General features: G+C 52.1%; 1 protein-coding gene across 8 annotated transcripts in view; it reads right to left on the bottom strand.

Moving 5' to 3' along the window:
• Tmem94 (transmembrane protein 94) overlaps positions 1-27981 on the bottom strand; it is a 35889-nt gene that overhangs the window by 2990 nt on the left and 4918 nt on the right. For 4 of the 8 annotated variants that reach the window (XM_021176941.2, XM_029483288.1, XM_021176942.2 and 1 more), the window contains exons 2-24: positions 19734-19863; positions 10270-10389; positions 9887-10014; positions 9572-9708; positions 8193-8395; positions 7391-7542; positions 6969-7071; positions 6701-6787; positions 6370-6486; positions 6081-6137; positions 5727-5831; positions 5428-5592; positions 4823-5032; positions 3935-4250; positions 3503-3676; positions 3025-3127; positions 2714-2931; positions 1785-1966; positions 1555-1693; positions 1180-1295; positions 884-983; positions 549-657; positions 160-349 (exon numbers count right to left, since the gene is read on the bottom strand). In XM_021176941.2, coding sequence (XP_021032600.1) covers positions 160-349; positions 549-657; positions 884-983; positions 1180-1295; positions 1555-1693; positions 1785-1966; positions 2714-2931; positions 3025-3127; positions 3503-3676; positions 3935-4250; positions 4823-5032; positions 5428-5592; positions 5727-5831; positions 6081-6137; positions 6370-6486; positions 6701-6787; positions 6969-7071; positions 7391-7542; positions 8193-8395; positions 9572-9708; positions 9887-10014; positions 10270-10389; positions 19734-19757 — 3255 coding nt within the window. In that variant the 5' untranslated portion in view covers positions 19758-19863. Of the gene's footprint in view, positions 1-159; positions 350-548; positions 658-883; positions 984-1179; positions 1296-1554; positions 1694-1784; positions 1967-2713; positions 2932-3024; positions 3128-3502; positions 3677-3934; positions 4251-4822; positions 5033-5427; positions 5593-5726; positions 5832-6080; positions 6138-6369; positions 6487-6700; positions 6788-6968; positions 7072-7390; positions 7543-8192; positions 8396-9571; positions 9709-9886; positions 10015-10269; positions 10390-16169; positions 16461-19733; positions 19864-27981 lie in introns of those variants that run through there. The other 4 variants (XM_029483289.1, XM_029483284.1, XM_029483286.1 and 1 more) reach the window with 4 other exon arrangements.

The raw sequence follows: 27981 nt of genomic DNA, 5'->3' as shown, positions 1-27981 counted from the left end.
CCACGTGCCCATGATGCTCTTATGAGGAAGGAGCAGAGACAGACTCAAGTGCCTTGGGGAGATTCACTTGTCCCACACAGGCAGGAAGCATGAGGTCTGGAGGGCCCAGAATTCTCATGTTCTGCCTTCAGGGCGGCCCCAGGACCTCCTGAGCCCCACCTGCTCAATGAGCCGGATGATGCTGATGCTTTCTTCTTGTCGGAAGGTCAGGGAGCAAGGCAGGCTGTTGAGCTGCCCTGATAGCTGGAGGGGAGAAAGGCCATCCGAGGCCTGGGCCATGGTGGTGCTGGTGGCATAGCCAAAGGTCTCCCAGGAGCAGCGGGATGGGTATAAGGGATCCAGGGCAATGCTGCTCAGTGGAGGGAAGATCCACCCATGAGCGATACTCTACAACTTGTCTACCACAAGATGGGAGCGTCCCCTTCCCCTTCCCCGGCAGACCCAGGGACCGGGGTCTGAGTCAAGGCAAGCCTCTAGCTACGTGCAGGCTGTCCACCCAGGGTCGGAGAAGCAGAGCTTGGCCCCCAGTTCCAGTGCCTCTCGCTGACCTGACATCACTCTGGAGGAAGAGGCAGCTGTTGCGCAGGTTGGCCGAGCTACCCAGGCAGCAGGTCACCTCCCCGTACTCCTGCATGATCTTTATCATCTCACACATGGCTGTGGGCAGTAAGAGTCACAAGAGTCAGGCAGGAAGAGCCCTGTGCAGGTGCCAGTAGAAACCCACAGGCCCAAACCATGGGGCAGCACTCATGGGGGGGCTCCCTGAAATGCCCATGGCATCACCCCACTGGATCACCAGCCAGGTCCAGCCCAGCCTCTTCCACTCTACTCTCTGAGGGATATTGTGCCCATCCCTGCAGGGAGGGGGTGGCACGGCACTCACTGTCAGGGGTGCAGTCGGTGAAGAGGGGCACCAGCAACGGTACATTGTCGATGTTCTGTAGGTGGGGCCGCACCTGGTGGATGCCCCGGGGCAGCTTGGCCTGGAAGCAGAGATGTCAGTAGACTCAAGATAGGGGGCCAAAAAAAAAAAAAAAAAATCACCTCTCCTGTCACCACTGCTGCCGCTGCCACCTCCTCTTCCTCCTTCTCTTCCCCTTCCTCCTCCTCTTCTTCCTCCTCCTCCTCCTGAATCAGGTCAACCCACTTCAGGGACACAGGACAGAGCCCATGTCATACCCGGTTGCAGTCTTCCAGGAAGCTGGGGATATCGCTGTCGGTGGGCTGGAAGCTGATGAGGTCTGAGTGACCCTCCTCCTCTAAGAGGAGGAGCCCTTCTGCATCATCTCGAGACACTGTGGGGAGGGAAGCCGATTCTCACCTTGGGCCAACTTTCTGGAAGGCTGAGCCATGCCCTGCAAACTGGTACACAGCCTCTTCCTCCAGCTCTCCACCTTGAACAGTCCACAGTCACTGCCCATAGGGACGTAGGGCTATCTCCTGAGCGAGTGTGCTTACAGGAGGGATCTATGCATGTTTCTGCACAGTGTACTTCCCAACAAGGGACTCTTTCCACTCGCTCCATTCCTGGCACAAGCAAGCCTTTGCCCTCACCCTGATTCAGGTCGTCATGGAGAGAGCCAGCATGGCTGGGGCTGGAGGGAGGGATCTCAGAGCCAGGCATGTCACCGTTGGGTGTGAGGGAGATGTGGCAGTTCCAGCCTGTCTCCAGGCCCATCTTCTCTGCAAACACCTGTGAAAGCGGATGTCAGTGAGTGGAAGGCCTCACAAAGATTGCCCTGCCCCCCCACCCCCACCCCGCAAACAGGGAGGCTTTGCCCCACCTTGCTCCTGAGCTCATCCTCCAAAGAGAAGTAGACAAAGCGGATGCAGGCGTTGACCAGCCCATCGATGAGGCGCACGATGTCCAGCCGGGCCTGGTACTGGGAGGACACCATGCCCATGAAGATCTGACCGCTCAGGGCCTGCATGCAGTCTTCTTTCTCCAGCACCTCCCCGATCCCTTCTTCAGGCAGGCACAAGACACAAAAGCCAGCCGGCATGTGGCAAGACAACCAGGACACAGCCCAGTCAGGACATGGAGGAACCAGCCGATTCCAGGAGGCAGCCCAGGGCCACACACATGGAGGCCGCACCCAAATCAATGAGCATAATAAGGGCCCCAGGGGACCACACACACAGCCACACAGGTGCACACAGAGCCAGGATACATAAAGAGCCAACGTACATAAGAGAGAAGACAGGGAGAAGTACCCATCAGTGAGTGACCAGACTGGGAGCCAGGCTGAGCATGGATTAGCTTCGGCCCAGCCTTGCTCCAGGGCTAGCTGGCTGGTCCCACACTCAGCGCATGGTCTCCTAGGCTTGTAAGACACAGCCAAATGTGTATGCTTGGGGGGGTGTGACTTAGAGTCTATGTCCCTCTGTTCTAACAGATTGGACTTGGGTTTGTATCTAATGTCATTTGATAGCTTTCTAAGAAAACACTTTTATATACATTAATCCTCTTGAACACCTCAAGAAACCCACGAGGAAGGGAGAGAAGGCACCTAGTTTTAGATGAGGAGAGACTGAAGAGTTCCCCGAATCACGAGCTAGTGAATGCCACACTGGCACCCTGGTTCTTTTGACTGCCCATGGCACTGTCCACTGAGTGATGCCGTGGCCCTCTGAAGCCCATAGCTTCTCCTGGGCTTCTCAGCCCCAGGAACCCCGTGCTATTCCCACCGAGACCGACGGAAGTTCACGGTACCATCGGAGCTCCAGCTGCTGCGGCGGTTGTTTGGCTTGATGGGGACGGTGCTGGGCAGCTCGCACATGGTGAATATGCTGTTCTGGCCGGGGACCTGCACCAGCTCGATGCACTTGCCGTTGAGTTGAGAGGACAGCGTGCAGCTCATGGGCTTGTAGGCAAAGGCAGAGCAATAGCCGGATAGGCAGGCTCGCTGGTAGAAGTCCAGCACTTTCTTTCTGTCAGGGAAGGAGGAGAGGAATAGGCCAAGGGGTCTTGAGAGGGCCGAGACCATCAGACAGGCGAGCAAAGCAGCCAGACCCCTCCCTCACCTGTCCGAACCCGACAGAGGGTAGATGTCAGCGCCATCCCAGAAGTCTGTGCAGGCCTCCACGACCACGTCGGCACTGCCATGGGACAGCATCTGCTCTGTGCCTGTGGTGGGGAATGGACCCAGTGAGGCTACACACCATCATCTCCTGTCTTCCTCTGACCTAGCACGTTACAGTCTGTCCATACAGAGGATACAAAGGTATTCCTGATAGAGGGAGGGACCTCCCGGTCAGTGAGCCACCATGGAATACTGACTGACTAGGAATGTAGGCAGTACAAGCCTTATCCTTTGGAGAATCCCATTCTCTGTGCCTCTGGTCTCCAAGCCCAGTCCCTACCACGTCAGGACTTGGAGAGCAGCCTAGCATTCACCGGACTTAGCCTCCCTCCCCTGAGTACACGGCTAGGGCACAGTGTCCTGCACACGAAGCCTTGGAAGGTTTGTCTAGATGCCAGCTGAGCTGAAATGAGGCTTACTGGTGGCAGTGTCTTTGATGAAGAGGCTGATCATGTGGCTGAGCGGGGGGCGCCGCTTGGTGACACAGGAGGGCCTCCCCAGTGATGTCTCCTTCACGGTCTCTGCGCTGGGGAGGCGGTAGAGCGCCAGGTGGTTCTCCTGCTTGAAGAGCTCCTTGGCCCCTGGAGTGAAGCCTATGAACAAGGACAGCACTCAGGCTCCCGGGCCACCTCACGCCGTGGGACAGGTGGAAGGACAGAATCTAGCTCACTTGGCCAGCCCCTCACATCTTTATATCGCAGCAGCAATGACGCACCTTGCCAGACTAGAAAGCTAAGAGTGGCCAGTGCTCATAACAAATGAATGCCAAGCCAGGGACAGTCAGTGCCAGGGCTGTTCTGAAAGGCCAGCTGTCCCTCAGGTAGCCCCGCCCCAACACGACAGTGTGGTACCTATGAGCCGGGCTAGCTCGCAGAGGCCCCAGGGCACATGCACGGGCAGCACAGCGCTGTGGGTCTCCTGCAGGGCGATGTTGCACAGGTGGTCGGAAAAGCGGCACAGGCGCTCAGTGACACTGGCGTTACACAGGTTCAGCAGCACATTGAGGCCCAGCGGCTTGAGGGAGGTCAGGTGTGACTGCCAGTTGGAATCATCGAACTGTATGCACGAGGGGTTCTGTTGGTCTTGGGACAGGCTCAGCATCTCCAAGTGGTAGTCACACACGAAGTCCTCGGCCTCGTAGGGATCACCCTCTGTCCCAGGCTGAGCCTAGAGGAAATGTGAGGGTAAGGGAAGCCCCAGGCTGGGAGGAAGTAGGAGAAGGCTCTGATACCCAAACAGGCTCAGAACTAGCCTCACAAGACAGCCTGCCATCCTCAGAAGGGGGCTGGCGTCCACTCTCTCCTGTGACTGCTGAGAGCCTCGTCGTGGCCTCCGGCTTCTATTTAGGATCTGTACCAATTATCGCCGGCCTTTTTGTTAAGATCAATAATAGGACCTATATCCAACAAGCCTGGCAGTGCCCATACAGGGAGGGGACAAGGGGTCTGTGTTGACCAGGGATGACAACACCTGACAGGGACTTATAACTATATGTGTTTAGAAGATCCTAACTAGGAGGCTGCTAACCCAGGGAAGAACTGGAAGGGGACAAAGTCCCATCCCAGAGAAGCCTCGGGTCAAACCTCAGGCTCATCCTGCAGATCAGGTCTGAAGCTACAGGAAGGAGGGCTGCCCAGGACTCTTGCAAAGGCTCAAACTGAGCTGTTTTACTCTGGCAGGGAGGCACAAAGGCACATGACAAACACGGTGGCTTCTCCACCCTGCCTCCCTCCTCTCACCTTGCTGGGCTCTTCCTCTCCGCCTTCAGTGTCCCTGCTGAAGCTCACATTGGAGCCAGACAGGTGTTTGCTGCGGCCATGTCCTTTATGATGAGGGTAGGGCTCAGAGGGCTTGGGGCCGTCGGCAGGCCAGTCACTGCGCTCCTGCTCGTTGGAAAGGTGCAGGGTATTGTTCAGGGAGCCAGCAAGGAGGGCATCGTGTTCATGGGGCTGAGGAGAACAGGAACATAGGTCTAGGGCCAGAGTCCCATGGCTCCCTAGGACCAGGGAGGCACGCGGGGCAGTTCCGGGCTTCTTACTGTCTTATCTTAGCCTTCGTGTTTTGTTTTTTTTTGAGATGGGGTTTTCTCTGTGAACCCCTAGTTGTCCTGGAACTCACTCTGTAGACCATACTGACCTTGAACTTAGAAATCCTCCTGCCTCTGCCTCCCGAGAGAGTGCTGGGATTAAAGCCCTGTGCCACACCTGGTCATTTATCCTTCATCTTAAGCAGGCAGAAGAAGCTGCCAGGAATCCCGAGCCCCCTCTTCCCTCCTGAACCTCTCTCCCAAGGCCTAGCTCTGAGGCTAAGCCGCCCAACCTAACCCCATGAGAGCTAGTCATACCTCCTCCTCCACCTCGGGATGGCAGAAGGAACGGGTGGACAGGTCGTCTGTGAGGTCCTCGTGGCTGCTGTGAGGGGGCTCCACCTTCCCACTGAAGAAGAGCACGGTCTCTGGGCTGGGGTTTGGCCATGATAGGATTCCCTGTTTGTCTACACAGCACAGTACCTGTAGGGAGAGAAGCAGGATTAGAAAAAGGCTCAGTATTTGCCTAAGTGCCCCAGTGGCCACACACGTAAGAGATCCAGACCCAGCCAAAAGGCCTAGTGTAACAGGGCAGCCTCCTGGCAGAGCCTCCTCACCGTAACGGAGCCCAAGCTGTGCAGCAGACTGGCACTGTGGCTCAGAGTTGGCGATGTGCCCTGGATCACCCTCAGAAAGTGACCCCAAATGCAGCGCAGCATCTCCTGGTGGGAAACAAGACAATCTGTGTGGCTGTCTGGGGCTCAGTCTTATTTCCCGAAAGTCCAGAGGGATGCTGGGAAGTGGGGTGCTAGGACAAGATATTAATACAGGTTCAGGTCTAGGTCATGCCCAACATGGATAAGTGAGTGGAGGATCAAGGCCGCAAGCAGAACCACAGAGATCCAAGGAGGAGAACACAGTACTTCCCGCCTGCGGGGCCCTAGAGGAAAATCTCTTCCTCAGCAGTTTACCTGAGAGGAGACGGCTTCAGTGTAGCTGCTGAGAGTGTCCTCTGAGAACTTGGCCAGCTGCAGAGAGGGTGAGCAGCAGTCACAAAGACATCCTTCCTGATCCTCAAGCAATCCCAACTCCCCAGGGGTGGGACCCACACCTAGGCCTGGCCTGGACTCGTACAGAGCTTTCCAGAACCTCAGCATGCTAGAAACAAGGTGGAACTAGACCCATGCTCCACTTCCTGGCACAGCCAGCTAACTGTTTCTGTCCCTGCCACTGTCCTCTAGATGCTCCGGGACAGCCTACCAGGGAGCTGGGGGAAGCCTTGCTCATCTGGGCCAGGACACGAGCTTCTCCACAGGCGGTCGCCAGCACCCAGAGGACCGGGAAGAGCAGGGGGAGGATGGGCAACATGCCGTTTACCTGGGAGAAAGCAGAGAGCGGACCACACTCAGGGATCCTAAGGAGCTGACTCCTCAGAGTGAGGAAGGAGGGGAGGGACGCCCTGCTGCACACCCATCCCAGGAGAAAGAAACAGCCATTCAGCTAGTCGGAGAGGCGAAAGGAAGGGAGGCGTTTATAACCCGGGGAGGAACAGGGCAGAATGGCAGAGCAGGGAGGAGACCACTATCCTTGCCTGGAGCTGGAGAAGGGTGTACTGCCAGGACGTGACCCCAGGTGCCTTGAACATGAAGCGCAGGGCATTGGTGATGAGAAAGCCAGCCTGTTGGGGACAGGATGGGCACAGGCTCAATGCCTTCCCCAGGGAGGCCCTGAGCTGTATGTAGGCCCTTCCGTTGCCATTCACCCTGCTGGCTCGCACACGGCTACACGAACTCTCGCCTGGGCTGGGCCCCGCAGCTCACCCATGTCTGTCCTCTCCCCTGCCCTGCAGCCCCACGCACCAGGACCACCGGCACGGCATAGTGAAGCATCACCGACTGTACTGTGAACCTTTCATTGTCCAGAGCGGTGACAGGGCGGGACAGGGCTGTGTCCAGGCACCATCTGCAAAAGAGGCAACCCTCAGGCTCTCTTCAGGAGCATGCCCGGAATCCAAGGGTTCTGGGCCTCCCTCCTGGACAAGCTTCACCAGATACTTCCAGGTCCTGTCATTCCCTAGTCAGCCTTGGCCCCAGCCTGGACCACACAGTGCCCTGAAAGAGGGGATCTGACCGCCTCCACAGACATTCCTTCAATCTAAAAATGCTGACGAGAGGCCGAGGAGGTACCTGTTATCAGCAGGGCCAGGAATGGACAGGCTCCTTCCTTGTCACTGGAAGCACTAGAGGAGAAGACAGCAGGCCAAGGAGAGTGACAGAGCTACCTGATGTTGTCAATCACAGGCGTCTCCAGGACTCGGAAGAGCCGGTGTTGCTGGGGGTTCTGTGGCCCTCTCTTTACTTCTCCCCGGGGCGATGGTGGTGGAGAGAAGGGGGGAAACAGGTCTCCCGGTTCCAAGACAATGTGCTCATCATCCTGTCAGCAGTGAGGGGGGGAGGGGTCCATCAGATGCAGTGGAGTGGATCTGGGGAGTGGGTGGGAGTGGGAAGGGGTGGAGGTGGGGGAGGGGGAGGGGGAGCTGTTTTGTTCTGGGTTTCTTGAGACAGTCTCACTGTGTGGCTCATACTACGCAGGAACTCTCAATCCTGCCTCCACAGTGTTAGAATTACAAGTGTATACCACCATACTTGGCAAGGCCACACTTTCTGGACAGTGTCAGCTAAGTAGAAATGGCTCCCAAGGTCAGCTAACTAGCAATGAACCTGATGGGGTGAGCCCTATGGGACTTGGGTTTCTAGGGCTTAAGAATCCAGGAAAAGCTGGGTGGTGGTGGTGCACGCCTTTAACCCCAGCACTTGGGAGGCAAAGGCAGGTGGATTTCTGAGGTCGAGGCCAGCCTGGTCTACAGAGTGAGTTCCAGGACAGCCAGGGCTACACAGAGAAACCCTGTCTCAAAAAAACCAAAAAAAAAAAAAAAAAAAGAATCCAGGAAAATACAGAGCAGCAGGAGGAGGAGGTTCCAGTCCTGCCCAAGTGCCTGTGTGAACCCCCATGCTGGCCAGGAAGCCTCAAAATCTAGCCTAAGGACTCCTAATTTTAGATGTTCCCCCAGCTGTTCCCACTACCTTGATGCCCCTCAGGGAGGCAAAGGACTCCTGGCCAGGTCTCAGGGCTATGATGTCTCCTTCTACCAACAGGCTAACTGGCAGGTTCACCAGGTGTCCATCTCTGTAAGCCCAGTGCAGGGACCAGGAAGGTGCAAAGGGCATATGGAGGTCTGGATACATGGAGTTCGGCCACTTGATCTCTTTTCCATCCCTGAGAGCATCTAGTGAAAACAGAGACATCAGCCCCGGGGGGCCTGTACAACCTTTTCTATGCATGCAAATGAACCCCATATTTCAACAATGCCTTCCCTGAGAATCCTTCCCTAGTGCCAACTAAGTCAAGAATTATTCCAGCACTGTGGGGAGGGAGTAAGAAGGGATAAACCTGACTGCAGGCAACAAGAGAAGGCTGCCAGGCTAGGACAGAGTGCAGGGCAGGCATGAAGGGACAGCATGGGGTCAGGCGTGGAGGGACAGTGTGGAGACGGCACAGAGGGACGGTGTGGGGTCAGGCATGGAGGGACAGCATGGGGTCAGGCATGGAGGGAAGGCATGGGAACAGGCACAGAGGGACACCATGGGGACAGGCACGGAGGGACAGTATGGGGACAGGCATGGAGGGGTGGCATGGAGCTGAATGTCCACCTGGAATGTTCTGGAGAAGCAGGAGATAGCCAGAGGAGGCTCCTTTCACCCTAAACCTGACTGGCTGGGTCTAGACTGCTCATTTGTTACCTGTATAGTCACTGGGCCTTCGGGTAAAAACACTAGCCTGGGGACTGTGCTCCTGAGCAACAGTCGGAGCTCACAGGGAACAGGGCCCATTTTTCTTGGATACGTCCTACTTCCGGTGCCAACAACATGGCTATATACGACTAATTCATCACTTCAGAACACTAAGTAAACAAATAAATTCTTGCTAAGCACTTATCCACTGTCCATGCATTTCAGAGAGCAACCCACAGAGAGCAAGCAAGCGCTGCAGCTTCCCTGGCATTCTCACATAGCCCCCTGGGGAGTAGACACTGCAGTCTTTTCCACACAAAGCCTTGAGCTACAGCCAGATTCAGTACCTGATGGCTGGGCAGAGTGGCCAGTACCCCTCTCCTTAGGAGCACTCCTCTCCTAGAGTACTGCCTGCTCATCTGGGACCCCAGCTCTCTGCTCAACCCTGTTCCCAATCGGCATCTTAGCTTCTCACTCCTCCGGGCCAGGACCAGTGGACAAGACAGATGTGTGTGTGGGGGGGGAACACTCTCAACTTCCCTCTCACCAGCCACTGCCTGGTGACCGTGGCTATCCTATAGTCCTCCCATCCTGCTCACCCGGGTGGGACCATCCTCTAACTCCTGAAGGTGCTCTGACACATCACAGACTGACCTGGCCCTCAGCCTCACCTTGGATTTGGTCAATGATCCCCCGGAGCCTGCGCTCCACCTCCCGGCGCTTCAGCCGATCTTGCCGCCCGATGAGGACGAGGTTGAGGAGCAGCAACAGGAACAGAGCAGAGGCGTTTACCAGCTCCACGCCGTGGCTGGTGTGGAGGGACACAGAGAGCGCCAAGTGTTTCCAGGGAGAAGGCTTCCCAGCCAGCCCCACATCCCAAGATGCCCCACTCCTCTAGCCAATCTTCAGGTCACTACAGCCCCTCAGAGCCCTGGGATATCCCAGGGGTTAGAATAGAGCTTACAGCCATCATGGCCCCTGCTCACCTCCCAGCTGGCTGGCCCCCACAGCAACACAACAGCAGCAGCACCGCCAGCAGCATCAGGGAGGCCCCGGGCCAGTGGAAACAGGAGCAGCGGTTACTAAGGTGCAGGAAGCTGCTTCTCCAGGCCTCCTAGAGTAGGACAGGCAGGCAGTGGGTATCCCAGCCAGCTCCCATCTACCTCTTACGCCCGAGGCCTGCCCATTTCTTATGGCCACCTCCTGCGAGTGGAGTGGGACATCTCGCCAAGCAAACTGGAACTTCTGACTGCATGGAATCTCAGTTGAGACCCCCTATTCAGGGGACAGGCACAGGTCCCCAGAAAGGGCTCCCAGCTTCTCTGCCTACCCAGATGAGCTCTGGCCACCCCTGAGGAGGAAGCTTCACCTTCCATGTAAGACTTTTCTTCCGTTCTTTGAGGTGTTTCTCCAATACAGCCTCCAGCTGCTCCTTCAGGACACTGAGGGCCTTCCGGGTAGACAGGCCCAGGGCCAAGGGGGGCTCTCCCTGCAGGGAATGGGAAAGTCAGCATCTCCCCGGGGCCCTGTCCAGACCTACTCTTTGACCTCAGGCTCTTCCTCCCTCTCCAGACCCCTACACTACTTAAAGCCAGGTTAGAATAAAAGGAAAAAAAAAAAAAAGGTACTTTCAAGTTAAGTTTCAAACCCTGGGACAAAAGGCTGAAGAGCCTATTTACCATATCAAAGCAAACCTGACACCAGATCCTCCCAGCATCCCTCAGCCCATACCTGTTCCAGGATCCTCCTGGCTTTTGGTTACCTGTCCCTGTCCCTTTTATACCTTTGCCTTCCAGGCTGCTACACCTGGTTCTCCTCGCTCCCTTCCCCTCCCCCTCGCCTCACGTGACTCCCAGTCAAGTCCGTCCACTCTGGACTCTACCACATATCCCTGCCTCTGGCTATGCTCTCTCCTTTATCTATAATAAACTTTCTCCTCCTCCACCACACCGAGGGGCAACCACTTCCTTCCTTTTATCTCCTTTTTTTCACTCACTGTCAGTTCAGTCTGCTCATTCAGTTCTCCACCCACTGAGCTGCCCCAGCAGACTCTTCTTGCTCCCACCCCCAAGCCCCCATTTTACTTCAGATTTCAGAGACCAAAAGATATCTATTTCTTTTTTGCTGTTAGTGTTTTGTTTGTTTTGTTTGAGGCAGGTCTCTCTGCGTATTCCTGGCTGTCCTGGAACTCAGTGTGTAGATTAGACTGGCCTTGGGCTCACAGAGCCTCCTAAATGCCAGGATTCCAGGTGCGCATCACATACCCTGTGATGTCTACTTCTCTAAGAGAACTAATTCAGAGATGTTAGCTGTTTGGAAGGCATTTAAGAAGAACTTAGAGCTGGTGAAATGGCTCTGCCAGTAAAGGCCAGGGCTGCTAAGCATAGTGACCTGAGTCCAAAAGATCTACATGGTACAAGGAGACAACCAAGTTGTCCAAGATCTACACACACACACACACACACACACACACACACACACACACAAACGTATTAATTTTTAAAAATTAAGGAAAAAAGTAGAAAACCCTATCACCTTTACCTTCTAACACAAAACAGGATTTTGTAACACTAAAAGATTATGCAGGACGTAACCTCGGGACAAAGGCAGCTAGCTGTTCCTAGGGAAAGGGCACGCGGACTCCAGCACACTCTCCGGTCCCCACAGCTCCCTGTGTGTGGACTAGTCACGGTAAGCTGCTGGATGTTTCCAGGGAGGTCCCTGTCAGTCGTGGAGTCACCTACCACCTATGTGCTCTCAGGGTCTACACTTCACTCCCAGCCAGTCGCTGTTCCAGATAAAAACCAGTCTACTGACCTGCTTCACAGGAAACAGGAAATATCCCAAACTCCAAACCCACCCCAACCTTCCCTGCAGAGTCAGCTCTCCTCCCACACTGCTACTCCCCAGTCCCCTGTGCAACATCCCAGGCTACAGCCTTCCCCTGCCCCCCACACCCCTCTCCCTCCCACCTCTCCCACCTCGTCCTTAACCTTCTGCAACCCCACTGCCTTACCCCTACAAAGACCCAGCCCTCAGCTCTGACTCCTGGCACAGTTCCATTTTTATTACATTTGATCGACTGTGACAAAGGACAGCTTTCAGGAGTCAGGTCTTTCCTTCCGGCAGATGGACCCCAGGGACCTAGCTTGGGTCACCAGCCTTGACAGCAGGCTCCTGTATCCCCTGAGTTACCTCTCCAGCCTCCTCTCCTTTACTGTTAAAGCCCACTCCACACCCTTGTGCCGGCTCTGGAGGCCTTAGGGTCTGTGGCCGCCCAGCATGTCCCTTCGGTAGCTCTTGCTCCTGTAGCCCATGAGCTTTGTAAGGACACCCTTGCCACCAGACAACTCTTTTTCTTCAAGACAGCTCAAACATCAGCTCCTGTGGGAGGAACAATTCCTTAAAGGCCAGGGCTTCACTTCAGATTTGTACTCTGATAGCACTGGCATAACCTGGTTCTCAGCTGCTATGTCTGGCTCTGCCTCTGTACCTTCCATTCCTTGAAACTAGGTGCTGATTCCTCCGTCTCCACAGCCCTCCTCACTGAGCCACAGCAGAGGATACCACACTCACCCCTGTTGAATGGATGTGAGAATGGATGACCACACACATCATTTCATCAACCCCAGTGACACTTTAGTCGGGGGTGTCAACACAAAGCTGGCATCAATACCTACAGCTGTCAAAGACCTGCCTGTCCAGGCGCCACCCTGACCCCATTGCATCAAAACTTCAGGGATGAAGCCAATGGGGGGTGGGGGTGGGTAGGGAGGATCTACAGCCGAAAATGTTAAGGCAATAAAGATAAATGGGCCCAAGAGGCAGAGTTCCTGAAGGGGAACAGGGCTTTCCCAGAGGCCACCTGAAGAGCTCTCATCAGGGAAAGTCCAAGCAAAACCAGTGGACTGTTAGACTGAGACTCCTCACGGCTGTCTACTGAGGAATCCCGACGAGGGTCATGGGGACACACTGGCCTTGCTACCCGGACTCCTTGTCCTACTTCTCCATGCCAATGCCCCCAGGTCTGCCCTCGGCAGGGACCTGCTCCAGCTTTGCCTACAGTCACTCTGCAGTTCTCTTTCTGGCCTAGTTCCAAAGGTATCCCCTGGCTTTCTCCTTGGTCACTTGGCTTTGGCCCTGGGGGAGATACATATATGCATGACTTTAAGAAGCTGCCAGGCGACGACAGGCCTGGTGGCACACGCCTTTAATCCCAGCACTCTGAGGCAGAGGCAGGTGGATCTCTAAGTTCGAGGCCAGCCTGGCCTACAGAGTGAGTTCCAGGACAGCCAGGGCTACACAGAGAAACCCTTTCCGAAAAAACAAACAAACAAACAAACAAAAAGAAGTTGCCAGGCCTGAGGGGCAGGGACCCAGTGCCACATCCCTTGAATTGCACATGAATAGAATCCCCGGTGTCATCTGTCAGTGGTACCTCAGCTTTCCTGAATGTGTACAAAGAACAGGCCGGGCCTGTTCCTCCCTGTTCCTCCCTGTCATTGGAGGGAGGGGGATCTGGGGCAGAGGAAGCCCGTGCTCCTAGCACCTTCCCTTCCCTCCCCACTCTCTTGGACTCAGTCTCCCCAGCTTCCCCTCTAGAGCCTGATCCCAGAGTTCCTGGGATGCACAGCATTCAGAGACCGAACCTCTGAAAGTCTGAAATGTAAAACAGTGGAGGGAGGGAGGACCACAGGAAGAGATAAGGGCTGCACGTGCAAGAAACCGGGGCAGGGAAGGAAACAGGACGAGGCAAACTGCATAGGGCCATAAGGATACTTGGGAAGCTGCCGGACCTCATGCCCAGGAGGGGGCAGCTCCCAGTAAGACTGAGAAACACCTCCCAGGTGAAGCCAGAGAACCAGGGAGGCATCCTTCCTCTAGCCAGGCCTGCAGCCCACTCACTGGCTCCCTGGGCTACACAGTGGCTACCCTGATATCGCTGCCTCCTCTGCAGCCTCACGTGCAGGACTGTATGCCCTATCATTACTTGATTTCCATGTCCCAGGTAAGGGAGGCATGGTGAGAGGGTAACAGATGCCCCCTGGACAGGACACCTCCAGAACTGTCTGCACACTTCTGCCCCCACATGTTGTGTCTGGCCGTGAGCACCAACTCCAGACAGGGGATTAAAGACAGTGCACCACGGAGGAAAATAAGCTATTCTGTAATTACATGCTGCCCAAAGGAAGTGCCTGCCCACACAGGCTGGCCCTGTGGTGAGGACACAGGCCTCCTGAGCCAGTCTCCTCTCCAGACTTCAACTATGTCAACTGCTAAGCCTATTCTGCTCACACACACACACACACACCCTCCCCCGCAGTGGCAGACGGGCCAGAGTAAAGGGCCAAATCTCTATTTCCCTCATTGTGACTTAGCTTTATCCCACGTGGCCTAAGATCCAGAGCTAAGGAGCTCAGTGGAAACCATCCTTTCTGAAGGAGCTACCGAACAGGTTGGAGAGGGACAGGCAGGCAGAGCCACCTTCTCAGCAGGGTGAGACAGGTACCCCACGTTCCTAGGCGCCTTGAAGAGACTGCAGGAAGTTCCTATTATCCAACAATAAAGAACCTAAGCCAACACAGAGTATGCACTGCCTGTTCCTCTTTACCTACTAAGGCCGAGAAGAGTGAGGAACATTTTGATGTGCCTTAATTATGTTCCCATGGCTAACCAGATCTCCCCTGCTTCTCGGATGCTAAAAACCCACCCCTTTCCCTGCTGCTGACACCTCTAGACATGTTCTTGGGGCCAGGAGTGAGACTTCCAGCCCAGAGGGACCAGGACAAAAGGACAGTGAAGTCTGTCAGGCAGACCAGCCCTTCCCACTACTGTCGGAGCTCTCATTCAGCCAGAGCAAAGGGAACCCACTTGAGCCAGAAAGGCAGGGTTGGGTTGGGTTGGGTTGGGTTGGGTTGGGTTGGGTTGGTTCAGTTTTTGAGACAGGGCCTCACTGTAGCCCAGGCTGTCCTGGAACTCACATGTTGACCTCAAGTCAGAGATCTGCCTGCCTCTGCCTCCCATGCACTGAGATTTGCCCACCATATTGGGCAAAAACAAAGTCTTTGCTCAGGGAGGCTGGCGCCATCACAAGCAGGACTGCTTCTCTGCTTTGCTGCTAAAGAGGAGAACTAGTGAGACTTAGCGCTCGCGGGGACCACGAGGAAAAGACGACTGACTAGTCACCATCAGCAACCTAGTGCTGAGCAGGACCCCACTGCCACGGTGGGTCAAGTTGTCTTATGAGCCTTCCAATAGCTGGGTGCCCCCACCTCACCAAGAAGCCCCCAGCACCTTGCCTGTGTCCCTGCAGGGCACACATGAGGTTCTCTCCACACAGCAACTGCTCTTCCTACTCTACCTGTTTCAGAAACAACAAAATCATAGCCTTACATTCAGGAAAGTAGGTTACAAATTTAGACCTTGGCTGGTAACCTTGACAACAGATGACCAGCAGTTATAGCCAGGGAGACCCCCTTCCCCAGGCCACCCGCTCACAGCTGCTTTAATCAGTACAGGTGGAGAGGAGCCACCATTGAGCTCAGCACAACCCCGAGTCCCTGAAGTACCGTCAGCCACTACCCATCCCTCTGAGTCTAGCTGGGCACATCTGGACTCATCTGCAGCCTGGTACTCTTTCTCACACGGACCTCACCCACCTTCAGCCGCTACTGAAACCCAGAAGAAACCATCCCAACCATGAGCCCTGACTCTGTTACCTGAGTAATACAGCAGAGAAAAAGTCCCCTCACTATAGAGAAGTGATGACATCCAGGCCCGGAGGTTTTTTTTTTAACATACATACATACATATATACATATATACATACTATATATACACACACACATATATATACACATATATATATACATACTATATATACACACACATATATATATATATACATATATATATACGTATATATATGTATATATATATGAATGAGAGAGAGAGAGAGAGAGAGTGCGCCTTGGGTCCTACCATCCTTTGGTGGGTCTTAGCATCCTTTTCTCCTCTGGGAAACTCAATCCCCAAAGCTGCTCTGGGTACCTTAAAAGCCTGGCTGGCCATTCCAAGACATGCTAGCTTTTTTGGCATTCAGTCCCAATCTCCTTCCAGAGACCTAGCTATCTCAGGCTCAGTCTGGCTGCCTCCTGTTCTGCAGCATCTTGAGGACTCCATTGGCAACCACAAACCAAACCGAAGACTCCTTCACAGGCAGGGAAGAAGGCGTTGTTAGAACTCTGAGAGTCAAGCTGTGATACTCACCGCGCTGCTGTGCTTGCCCTGGTGGGGTATCCATAGCTCTGCCTGCTTGAAGAGCATGGGCAGAGCCTGAGGGACCAGCAGTCGGGTGTAGTAACTCCCAGCACCACCCGCAAGGATAGAGGAAGCAGCGGAAGAGAATGAGAGAGCGAGAAGAGGGAGACTGTGTGAGAGAGGGGAGAGGGCTGGAAGGTGTGTGAGCGAGAGGCAGGTGCTGCAGAGAATTGGGCGCAGCAGAGCGGAGCTTCAATCTGCTGATTAATTCAGCCTCTTTCCAGTCACGCTGCAGATTCAGGGAGGGAGGAGGAGGCAGCAGCAGGCAGCAACAGCAGCCCTGAGAGGGAGGGAGAGAGGGAGGGAGGGAGGGCGGGAGGGGGGAGTGAGGGAAGAGAGAGGAAGGAGGAGGGTAAAGAAAGGAGGTCGAGAGGCAAAAGTTGGTCCACAATTTACCAGATGCCCGAGAGATGTCCCTTCAGAGGAGGCCAATGCAGGGCAAGCACAGGTGCAGAGAGAGGGCTGCCAGATGGAGGGAGGGAGGGAGGGAGGGAGGGGCATTTGGAGAGATGAAAGAAACCATCAAGGGGTTGGGACCCACTGAGGGCACATGCTAGCATCCAGGTACCCCGAGGGACACAAACACAGGCTCTATTCCCAGACTACTTGTCCACTGCGCCCCAGGTCACTGGGGCCACACTGTGGCTGAGCGCATCATCCACCAGAGTGCCTGCCAACCCAGCCGGTGGCAGCAGCAGCATTCCACAGAGGTGCAAGCTGCACACAGAGATGCTGCGAGCTGCAGGAATGGGGCATAGGGCTGGTGCCTGATTAACAGCAGCACAAGGGGGCCAGCAGGGATTCCAGCAGGGATTTCTAGGAGGCTCTGAGACTGCTGGAAGGGAGAGACCAGTAGCCTTGGGAGAGGGTAAGGCCAGCTAAAAGGAGTTTCTCAGGATTTCAACACCTTCCTTCCAGGTGACATGGAGAGCCCCCAAGCTGCTGACCCACTAAGGGCAACCCTGCATTTGGGCACGGCAGGGATCTGGGCGTGCCTGGATCTTTCCTTTGGTTTGTTTGTTTGTTTGTTTGTTTGTGACAGGGTCTTTCTATATAGCTCTGGCTGTCTTGAAAAAAACAAAAACAAAAAACTATATATGGAGAACAAGTTGTCCTCAAACGCAAGTGACCTGTCTATCCCCTGTATAAGGTTAAAGGAGTGTGTCACCAAGACCAGACACAGGCAAAAGCAGGGCCTAGGTGACTAGGGCTCTAAAAACATAGCTGTGGGCCCCTAATCTGATATAAAAGAAGCCAGCACAGGCACTTGGGTGAAGGAAGAGGTAAGGCACTGGGAGGGGGCTGGACATTCCTTTGCTAATGGGCAAGCCATCTTCAGTATGGCAATATAACAGCCCAGGGAGTGAGCCCAACCTAATGGGTCCCTTGGCTAGAGAGCAGGCTGGAGGCTGAGCGTGTTTCTCCAGGGCCCTCTGTCTCCTAGACTACACCCTCTCCAGCTGCTAGAAGGGAAAGAGAGCCTCCCAGCCTCTCCCCTTCCTGGCCTGTGTACCTCCCTGCGGGGCCCCTGCCAAACAGTTGAATGGGGACAGAGAGGAGGGGCTGGGCAGTCCAGAGGTTAAGGGCAGGAAGTCTTTGTTGGGAGCAGGAAAGAGGGATGGGCGGAGTCGGCTTTGGTGCCAGTCTCTGTGAGGACTATCAGCTGTAGTCACTGAGAAAGACTTCTGTCCCTGGGCTCCCTCCGGGAAGTTACTGCTAGGGTGGAAAGCATTCGGGCAAAGCTCTCCCAGCTCCGAGGCACACCTCAGAGGGCACCAACACAGTCCACCCACTCTCTCCACTCACTTTCCACGCCGCCTGCTCCGATGATAGGAAAATGGCCCTGTTATCTCAGAGCAGGGGCCCAGGCTGTCACTGCAACAGTTCACCGACCATGCACTTCCTACAGGCTGGAGACTGCTGGGTCTGAGAGGGGATGGGAGTCAAAATCACCCAGCAACAGTGACCCAGACAGACCACCTGAGCAGTGAGTGTCACCCCCGACATACATACACACACACACACACACACACACACACACACACATACACACCTCCTAATCCTTTTTTTAAGCTAAGAAGCTTTCTGAGAGCCCTGGGCTACAGGTCTATCTTTCAAGCCCACTGTATTATTGAAGAGATTCTTGCTGGGCTGGCAAGATTGCTCAGTGGGTAAAGCACTCACCACTCAACTCTGATGCCCCAAGTTTGATTCCCAGGACCCAAGCAAAGAAGAGAATCAACTCCACCAAGTTGTCCCCTCTGACCTCTACCTGCATGCTGGAACACACGTGCCCCTCCACACACCATTACATACACACTCATAATAAATTAAAAAAGAGAAAAGAGCTGGGCGTGGTGGCACACGCCTTTAATTCCAGCACTTGGGAGGCAGAGGCAGGTGGATTTCTGAGTTCGAGGCCAGCCTGGTCTACAGAGTGAGTTCCAGGACAGCCAGGGCTACGCAGAGAAACCCTGTCTCAAAAAAACAAAAAAACAAAAGAAAGAAAAGAAAAGAAAAAAAGAAAAAAAGAAAAAAGAAAATGTCCTTGTGCAGGTCGAAGCCCCGGTGGGCTCTACTATAAACTGACTACCCTTCTGACCCTCAACTATACAGCAGCCCTCTACAAGCTGGGAGCCCTCATCCTAGCCTCTAAGGGCGCTGTCGCTCTCAGGCCAATGTCCCACAAACACGGCTGCTGCTGCTGGTATGTGGCTTTCCAGTCCAGGACTCACGTCCTCATAAATTTCCCAGGGCAATGACCCAGTGAGCAGGTGTTAGTAAGAGATGCAGAAACCAGGCAAGAGACACACGGACTTCTTCCTAAGGGGGTCGGAGGGCAGTCTTAGCCATAGGAGAGGAATATTCTAAATCTGCTTCCATCCTAAAGCCGTGCACCTGAGGGCAGGGCCAGACTTCAACAGCCTGCACTCTTCAAGCCTGACTGATTTAAAGGGGTAGAGAGATGACCTCACAAAGCTGTCAAAGGCAGCCTTGAACTCACTCTGCAGTCCAGGCAGGCCCTGAATTTGCAATTCTTCGGCCTCTGGAGTAAGTAGAGTTACAGACCTGTACCACTAGGCCCAGCTCATTCCTGTTGATTAACACACGGCTGTTTTTGGAATCTGATGAGGCGCTTGTCCCTAACCACAGACACGGGTGCCCAACAGTCTTCAACATGGCCAGGCAGGTTGGGGCACAGCCCGAGCACAGCGCAAACAAACCAAATTACACAGCTCTGGGCAAGACTGGCTTGCGATCAAACCCAATCAGAAAGCCTGCTGTGGTGCAGCTGTGTTAGCTGGGCCACCTTTAAACCCTGTGCATCCCAGCCAGGCAACACTAACCTCTAAGCAGGCGTCATAGTGTATGGCCGACAAGCTTCAGAGCTCCCTGCCCCACGCTCACTGTATAACCCTGAGCCGAAGGTCTCCCAGCAGACCCAGGGGAGGAGAACCCCACAGAGATCCCCGCGCCCCCCCACCAGCCACACAGCAACAGAATGGAGCCCACCAGGTGCTTCTCCCTCAGGTCCATGGGCCCAGGGTACTGCAGACATGCCCAGACGAATGTGGCCACACCTGGAAGGAAGCTTCCTCCCCAACATGGACAAACCCCAGTGAGTGTGTCACCGTCACAGCATCTGGGGAAAAACGTGGAAAGAAATCCCGTAAGTAAGGTCACAGAACTTGGAGACCGTTGTTGTGCAATGTGACAATCTCAACTAAGCCACAGCCCACTAGCACCCTGCTGGCCTGGCCCTCCAGCATCTATGCCTCTTGTGTGCCTTGTGCCTCGGGAGTCAGCCCTGGGTGGGAGGGCAGCCCTTGTCTTTCAACCTTCCTTTTCAGGATTCTGTTTTCTGTTCCCTGTGTACTCTGAATCACTGACACCCCGCAGACAGGTAGAGCATTCTTTAGAGTATCAGTGCATCTTAAAATTGGGGTTAGAAACTATGCCGGGGCCAAACAAACATAGAAGTGGATGCTCACTGTCAGCTATTGGATGGATCACAGGGCTCCCAATGGAGAAGCTAGAGAAAGTACCCAAGGAGCTAAAGGGATCTGCAACCCTATAGTTGGAACAACATGATGAACTAACCAGTACCCCGGAGCTCTTGTTTCTAGCTGCATATGTATCGAAAGATGGCCTAGTCGGCCATCACTGGAAAGAGAGGCCCATTGGACTTGCAAACTTTATATGCCCCAATACAGGGGAATGCCAGGGCCAAAAGAATGGGAATGGGTGGGTAGGGAAGGGGGGGGTATGGGGGACTTTAGGGATAGCATTGGAAATGTAATTGAGGAAAATACGTAATAAAAAACAACAACAACAACAATAATAAGTACATGGGAGTACTATATATGCTAATTAACTTAATTTTGCCATATCACAATGTATACACACTTTCAAACATATTATACATAATAAATACATAGAATTTTCTTTTGAAAATTTTAATAATAAAGCAAGAATGGCAGCATTAGTAATATACTTGTGAAATGAAAGCAAAATGTTTGTAATGTGAAAATTTGATTCATCAAAATGTAAAGCTATGTAATGAGGATATATATTTCATGAACTTTTAATACTATAACTAAGAGCATTGGAATATCAATAAAAGCTATTTAAAATTAAAAAAAAATAAAATTGGGGTTAAAGTCAGCAGTAGTCTCATCTGGAGTTTAATGCAGTCAAGTAATCAGGAACATGGAGGGGGGGTGTGGAAAGAGAGCTGGCAGAAGCAGGCACGCACTCCATGTACACAGGGACATGTGACACATTTGCCAGCACATACATGCCCACAGGTCTTCTGAGCCTCTTGTGTGGGTGACAGTAGTTCTAGACAGAGACACCTTGGGCAGAAGTCTGCAGGGAACCAGCAAGCCACCCTGACAACCAGTGTGACAAATGTCAAGCAGGTATGTGGAAAATGCAATCGGCGCAGGGGCCGGAATGTACATGTGACAGAACACATGCTTAGCATGTGCTCTGCCCTGGGTTGGATCCTCAGCAGCCTGCCTGCCCCACCTGAGCCCCGACCCTCACTCTTCCATCCTGGCAGCCGGCTCGACTTGCACAATCTCAGATCAGGGCATGTTCTCAGTAAAAAGTGGCACTGAGTAATCTGGTTTGGAGCCAGAAGCCTCCTCTTGCAGAAAGCACTAACCTGCTGATGAGGGCAGTTCTCTCAGGGGCCTGCAGCCAACCTTATTACGAGGAATCAGAGGCCCAGGAGAGCTGACCCATAAAAGAGCTGTCGAGAAACAATTAAAAATCTATGTCCAGAGGGCCAGCCGGAGAGCTCAGGTCTGAAGCCACCAACTCCATTCCCAAATCCCACCCAATTCCTCAAGGCGGGACCCAAGCTGATGTCACCTGCCATGCTGCCAAGTCTCTCCCTACCCCTTCTTTTCAGCCTGCACCTCCAATCAAAGCTGAGCCATTCCGGAGGGGTCAGAGACAGTGATGCTGAAAGTGGCCTTGCAAAGCAGTGACATTCAGTCTTTGGCAGCCAACTGAAATTGGATCCTTAGAGGCCACATCACTCCTGCCCAAGGCCACCCTGACCAGGCAGCCTGAACCCTGATCATGGCTATGGCTGAGGACCCGGTGACGCTCCACCCCTGCAGGGGCACACAGGGGGAGTCACCAGGACCCAGAAGGGAATTGTTCCTATTACCTTCTTCTGCCAACACAACCCGAGGGAAGTTAACTGTGGCCAGCTGGAACCACGGCAGAGCAGAGGGCAGCCAGGAACATGACATTTTTCTAAGAGTCTCTGTATTCCCATCATTCCATACATGGGTTTCTGAAAGAAGACTGTTCTTAACATCTGACCTGAAATCAGGAGCAGAATCCTTAAAGGGCCAGCTCCGCCTGGTTTTCAGATCTCGGCTCTCACACGTATCAAACACGGAGTGACCTTGGTAACTTGTTTGTCCTTTTCAGCTTGGACTACTTGTCCTTAGGATGGACGTGGCAACAGAGATTTCACAGCAGCGTCATGAGAATTATGTCAAAGTAGTGTATTGAAGGGACCTGGCACAATATTTGGTGCTCAATAATTACTCTATTACTCTCTAGCAGCAAGAAAAGACAATCAGGTCCACCTAGGTTAAGAACAGGGACTCACACGCTGTCAAGCCTGAGTCTGAACCCGGAACCCGGGATGGAAGGAGAGAACCAGCTTCTGTAAGTTGTCCTCTGACCTCCATGTGTGAAACATGGTGGCCATGAGTGAACACGCACCCGCATGCGCACACATACAGGCATGCACACACACACACACACACACACACACACACACGCATGCACACGCACGCAACACATACACTCAAACTTGATAAATGAGTAAATGTTTTACGTTATATGATAAGAAAGAATAAGAACTCAAAACTGAAGTGGAATGAGAGGGAACAGAAGGTATAGACTGGGATGAAGTGTCTCCTTGCAACAGATGGAGACCATTCCAGAAAACCACAACAGATCAAAATGCAGAGAGCAAGTGCCCTGACGCAGATACGGCACATCTCCTGCACCCAGACTCAGGGATCGTAGCAGAACAGGGGCTACAGGGTCATAAGAGCCAAGGAAACAGGAAGTTCACTGGGAGATTTTTATCTCTTGGGAATGTCACGGAAGCTGCACCCGTGACGCCTCACCAACAGGACTGCTTAAACAAGACCTGATCATGGACACCAGCAATAGACATCCTAGCATGGAAAGAGGAAATCTCACAGAGCCCTAACCCTAGAACTATAGTAAACTAAGGATCTCTGAGAGTGAGAGAAACAGTCTTCCCCAGGGAAGAATCCCTGAACTGGTCATCTGATACCAAACAATCAGCCCTAAAATTATTTACATACAAGTACTATCATATTCCATATGTATTTAGGAATATATAAGCCTCTGTGTGTGTGTGTGTGTGTGTGTGTATAACAACAATTAAGAAAAAAAAAAAAGAAAGAAAGTAGGCCTTGCCAGGTATTGTGGAACACACCTTTCATCCCAGTACGTGGGATGTTGAGGCAGGTGGGTCTCTGTGAGTTTGAGGACAGCCTGGTCCACATAGTGAGTTCCAGTCCAGCCAGGGCTACATAGTGAAATCCCGTCTCAAACAAAACAAAACAAACAGCCGGGCGTGGTGGCGCACGCCTTTAATCCCAGCACTTGGGAGGCAGAGGCAGGAGGATTTCTGAGTTCGAGGCCAGCCTGGTCTACAAAGTGAGTGCCAGGACAGCCAGGGCTACACAGAGAAACCCTGTCTCGAAAACAAACAAACAAACAAAAAAAAACAAAAAAAACCAAACAAACCAATAAAAGAGGGCATGATTTTGAGAGAGATTGGAGGAGGGGTGCATGGGAAGGGTTGGAGGGAGGAATGGGAAAGTGGAAATGATGTAATTAGATTTTAATTTCAAAAGAGATTTTTTTAAAAAGGAAAACTGTCTCTGTAGTGGTTTGAATATGCTTGGCCCATGGAAAGCTGTACCATTACGAGGCGTGACCCTATTGGAACAGGTATGACCTTACTGGAGGAAGGCTGGCACTGTGGAGGTTGGCTTTGGGGACCTATGCCCATGTTCTGCCCAGTGCAGAAGCGAGACCCTCCTCCTGGCTGCCTGCAAAAGATAGTCCTCTCCTGGCTGACTGTGTATCAAGATGTAGAACTCTGGCTCTTCCAGCACCATGTCTGCCTGCAGGCTGCCATGCTTCCCTCCATGACGATAATGACTGAGCCTCTGAAACTAAGCCAGCCCCGACTATATGTTGTCCTTTAGAAGAGTTGCCCTGGTCATGGTGTGTTTTCACATTGATAAAACCCAAACTGAGAACCTGTTTACAGACTAAATAATACAGTCTCCAGAAAATGGCAAGGAATCTATAAGTACAGGTTGTTAAGGTTAAAATATAAGTTATATTTCTAGTGCCAGTCAGATGACTCGGTGGGTGGAGAGTCCTTGCTGCCTAGCCTGATGAGCTGAGTTCAATGTCTGGTGCTCACATGTAAAAAGGGGAAATGGACTACTGAAAGCTGTCATCTGGGGGCTGGAGAGATGGCTCAGCGGTTTAGAGCACTGACTGCTCTTCCAGAGGTCCTGAGTTCAAATCCCAGCAACCACATGGTGGCTCACAACCATCTGTAATGGGATCTGATGCCCGCTTCTGGTGTGTCTGTAGACATCTACAGTGTACTCATATATGTAAAATAAATAAATCTTAAAAAAAAAAAAAGAAAGCTGTCATCTGACTATCTGACTTCTATACACCTGATATAGCACGCACACACACACACACACACACACACACACACACAAATGTGTGAAGTTAAAGAGATGGCTAAGCATTTTAGAGTCCTTATTTTGCTTGAAGAGGACCATACTTTGATTCCCAGCAAAAAACAAACATTACCATATATATATATATATATATATACATATATATACATATGTATATATATATATATATATATATGAATGAAAGTAATTGAAGAAGACACACAACATTAACCTCTGGTACACACACACACATACACACACACACACATATATACACACACACATACACACACACACACATATATACACACACACATACACACACACACATACACACACACACACACATATACACACACACACATACACACAGGCAAGCACACATGCACACGTGTGTGAATACGTGTGTGAATATACATATGTCTTCATACACATGAGAACATGCATATGCACATGTATGCACACACACACATATGCAAAAAATAAAAAAGTTACTCTCATTTATATTCAAAATAGCCCAAACCAGAGGCCCAGTTCAACTGTCCATTCACAGAAGGACGGATGAACAAATTCAGCCTCCTGCTGCAGGAGAACCGCCCCATGGTAAGGTAGAAGGCAGAACTGAGCGGGAATACTCCACGGTTTAACTGAGTCTCAAAACAGATGCTGCGCGGCACAAGGCAGCAGCGGACATAAGAGAGTACCTCATATAAGAGTCCATCCAAGCCAGGCAGTGGTGGCACACGCCTTTAATCCCAGCACTCGGGAGGCAGAGGCAGGAGGATTTCTGAGTTCGAGGCCAGCCTGGTCTACAAAGTGAGTTCCAGGACAGCCAGGGCTATATAGAGAAACCCTGTCTTGAAAAACCAAAAAAAAAAAAAAAAGAGTCCATCCATGAAACCAGAGCCACAAAGAAACCCCCTCTCTTCCTCAGTGATTGTCTAACTTCTCCTCTCTTCCTCAGTGATTGTCTAACATCTCCTCTCTTCCTCAGTGATTGTCTAACTTCTCTTCTCTTCCTCAGGAAAGGGATTGCTTGGTTGAGTTCAGTTTCTCCAGTGCTTGGGGCTGTGAGCACATGCTACCACACACACAGGGGCACCGCTGTGTCACACACAAAGTGTCAAACTCTTAATCCTCCATTCTCGGCCTCCCCAATGACTGGGACTGTTAAGCATGAGCCACAGAGAAATCTACAATATAACAGTTTGGGCCGCTATAAAACCAGATCACTAAGGGCTGGTGAGATGGCTCAGCTGATGACGACACCTGCCGGCTAGCCTAAGGACCTGAGGACCTCCGTGGTAGGAGAGAGTGGCCCCACAGGTCCTCCTCTGCCTTCCACACGCACCATGATACTCGGGAACCTGCACACATACACATGCACAGAAAGTCAACAGATAAAAGCATAATTTAAAAGACCAGGAACGTCTCCTGGAAGGACTGAGGCTGAGCCTGGCAGGAGGCCTTGAGGAATCACGGACAGTTACTATGGTGACTCCAAGATTTTTAAAGAGTTTAAAAAAGAAAGAAAGATCAGAAGGAAAAAAGGGAAGACATGACATGCAGGAGAGTTAGAAGAAAGTTATAACATTTTAATATAATTATAGCATATAAAATTGTTGGTTTGCCACAACAAGCAGCAAAAAATCAGAATCAGTAACAGAAACAGAAAGCTGCAACAACAACCATGGGAAGAAGGATGGCTGCTCTTTCTGCCAAGCTCAGAACCAAGGCTGCAAAACCAAGTCGGGACCAAGGCTCTGTTTGAGTGTGAGGTGGAAAGTTGTCTATCCATCTAGACCCTTCTAATATAATCGCCACCATCCAGGCTTGCCCAGTGGCCTTGCTCAACACACCAATTTGATGGGTCTATACATAATTAAATATCAGTACCCAAAGAGAACTAACTGGTGTGTTAATGTTATATCGAATCAAGGTTTTCAACAGCAAGCTACCAAGTTTTATTCTTTGCATTCTAGTCAATATTTTTATCAATGGCTTCAGTGAGGAAACAGATGCCACGCACGGTAATCAAATTCTTAGAGAGCATACATAACCCTGGGAAAACACCAAGGTCCACATCCAAGAAAGCTCACAGGTAGCAAAGATGAGCCAAATCCGATAGGGTCAACTTAACTGGGAAGAGTATTAAGTCCTCAGCAGAGGCTCAAACACCACTGTGCAGAGCTACCATATATGACTTAGTTAAATGCAATTCCAGCACGTGAGCACAGCCACTCAAAGTTCACTACCATTCAGTCTATATAACAGATACATCTTCCCAGCAAGAAAGATACCTGCCCTCGGTCTATAGCACAGTGTGCCAGGGATACTTTGTCCAGTTGCACAACACACATCCGTTTGCTTTTTAGTTTTGTTTTTGAGACAGCCCTGGTTGACTTGGAGCTCATCAATGCAGACCATGCTGGCCTCAAACTTACAGATATTCAGGTGAATCTTCTCCACCCAAGTGCTGGGATTAAAGGCACATGTTGTCATTCCTAGCTATGACAAACATGCATGGCAGTCAGAGGGCATCTTGCAGGAGTTGATCCTATCTTTCCATCACAGGGGACAGGGACTGAAATCTGGTGGCTGTGCTTGAGAGAGAAGCTCCTAACCTGATGAACTGCCTCTCCCACCCCCACAGTACAGAAGAGAGAAGAAAACAGATCCGGTGGCTTACTTCTATAATCCCAGCACCGAGGAGCCAAAGGCAAGAGGATCACCACGGGTTCGAACACAGCCTGTTCTGCATTGCAAGGGTCAGGCCAATCCTGGCTGCAGAGCGATACCTTGGCCAACGGGAGTAGGAAGAGGAAGAGCAGGATGATACAAAAGGCTTCCAGAGAGCAGCAACCGGAAAGGTGGGCCAGCCTCATCTATCAAGTAATAATGAGACTCAAAAGAGCAGAAAAGGGAGAAAGTCAGAGAAGGAGAATGGAGGAAGAGGAGACGTGGGGGGGGGGGGGGGAGCGAGGAAAAGTACACAAAAGTTAATGGAGTCTTCCTTACGTCAAGGACTGTAACACCACAGCACTCAAAGCCCTGTGGTATTGGCTTGGTATCTCAGAGTCCAAAAATAGATCCAGGCATTTTTGGACAATTGATTTTAAGAAAAGCACAGAGAGAATTCAGTTAGAGAAAGAAAAGTCTTCACCAGAGGCAGCCGAGTATTCCAACGCAGAAAATAAAAACACGCCACCAATCACACATGCGACCTCGCGACCTTCAAAAGCCTTTGCACAGCAAAGACAACAACAGTTAATGGAGTGCGGAACAAATGAGGGAGCTTTGCTAGCTAGACATCTAACAGAATATTAATATAGAGAATATTCAAAGAACTCCAAAAGCTAGCCAACGGGAAACTAAACAACTGAGTCAAAGAAAGGCTTACAAAACAGACAGCTAGTTCTCACAAAAGATGAAATACAGAGCCGGGCATGGTGGCGCACGCCGTTATTTTTTGTTTGTTT

This window comes from Mus caroli, chromosome 11 (genome assembly GCF_900094665.2).
Source record: "Mus caroli chromosome 11, CAROLI_EIJ_v1.1, whole genome shotgun sequence".
Taxonomy (NCBI): Eukaryota; Metazoa; Chordata; class Mammalia; order Rodentia; family Muridae; genus Mus; species Mus caroli.
This window is presented reverse-complemented; position numbering and strand designations above follow the sequence as displayed.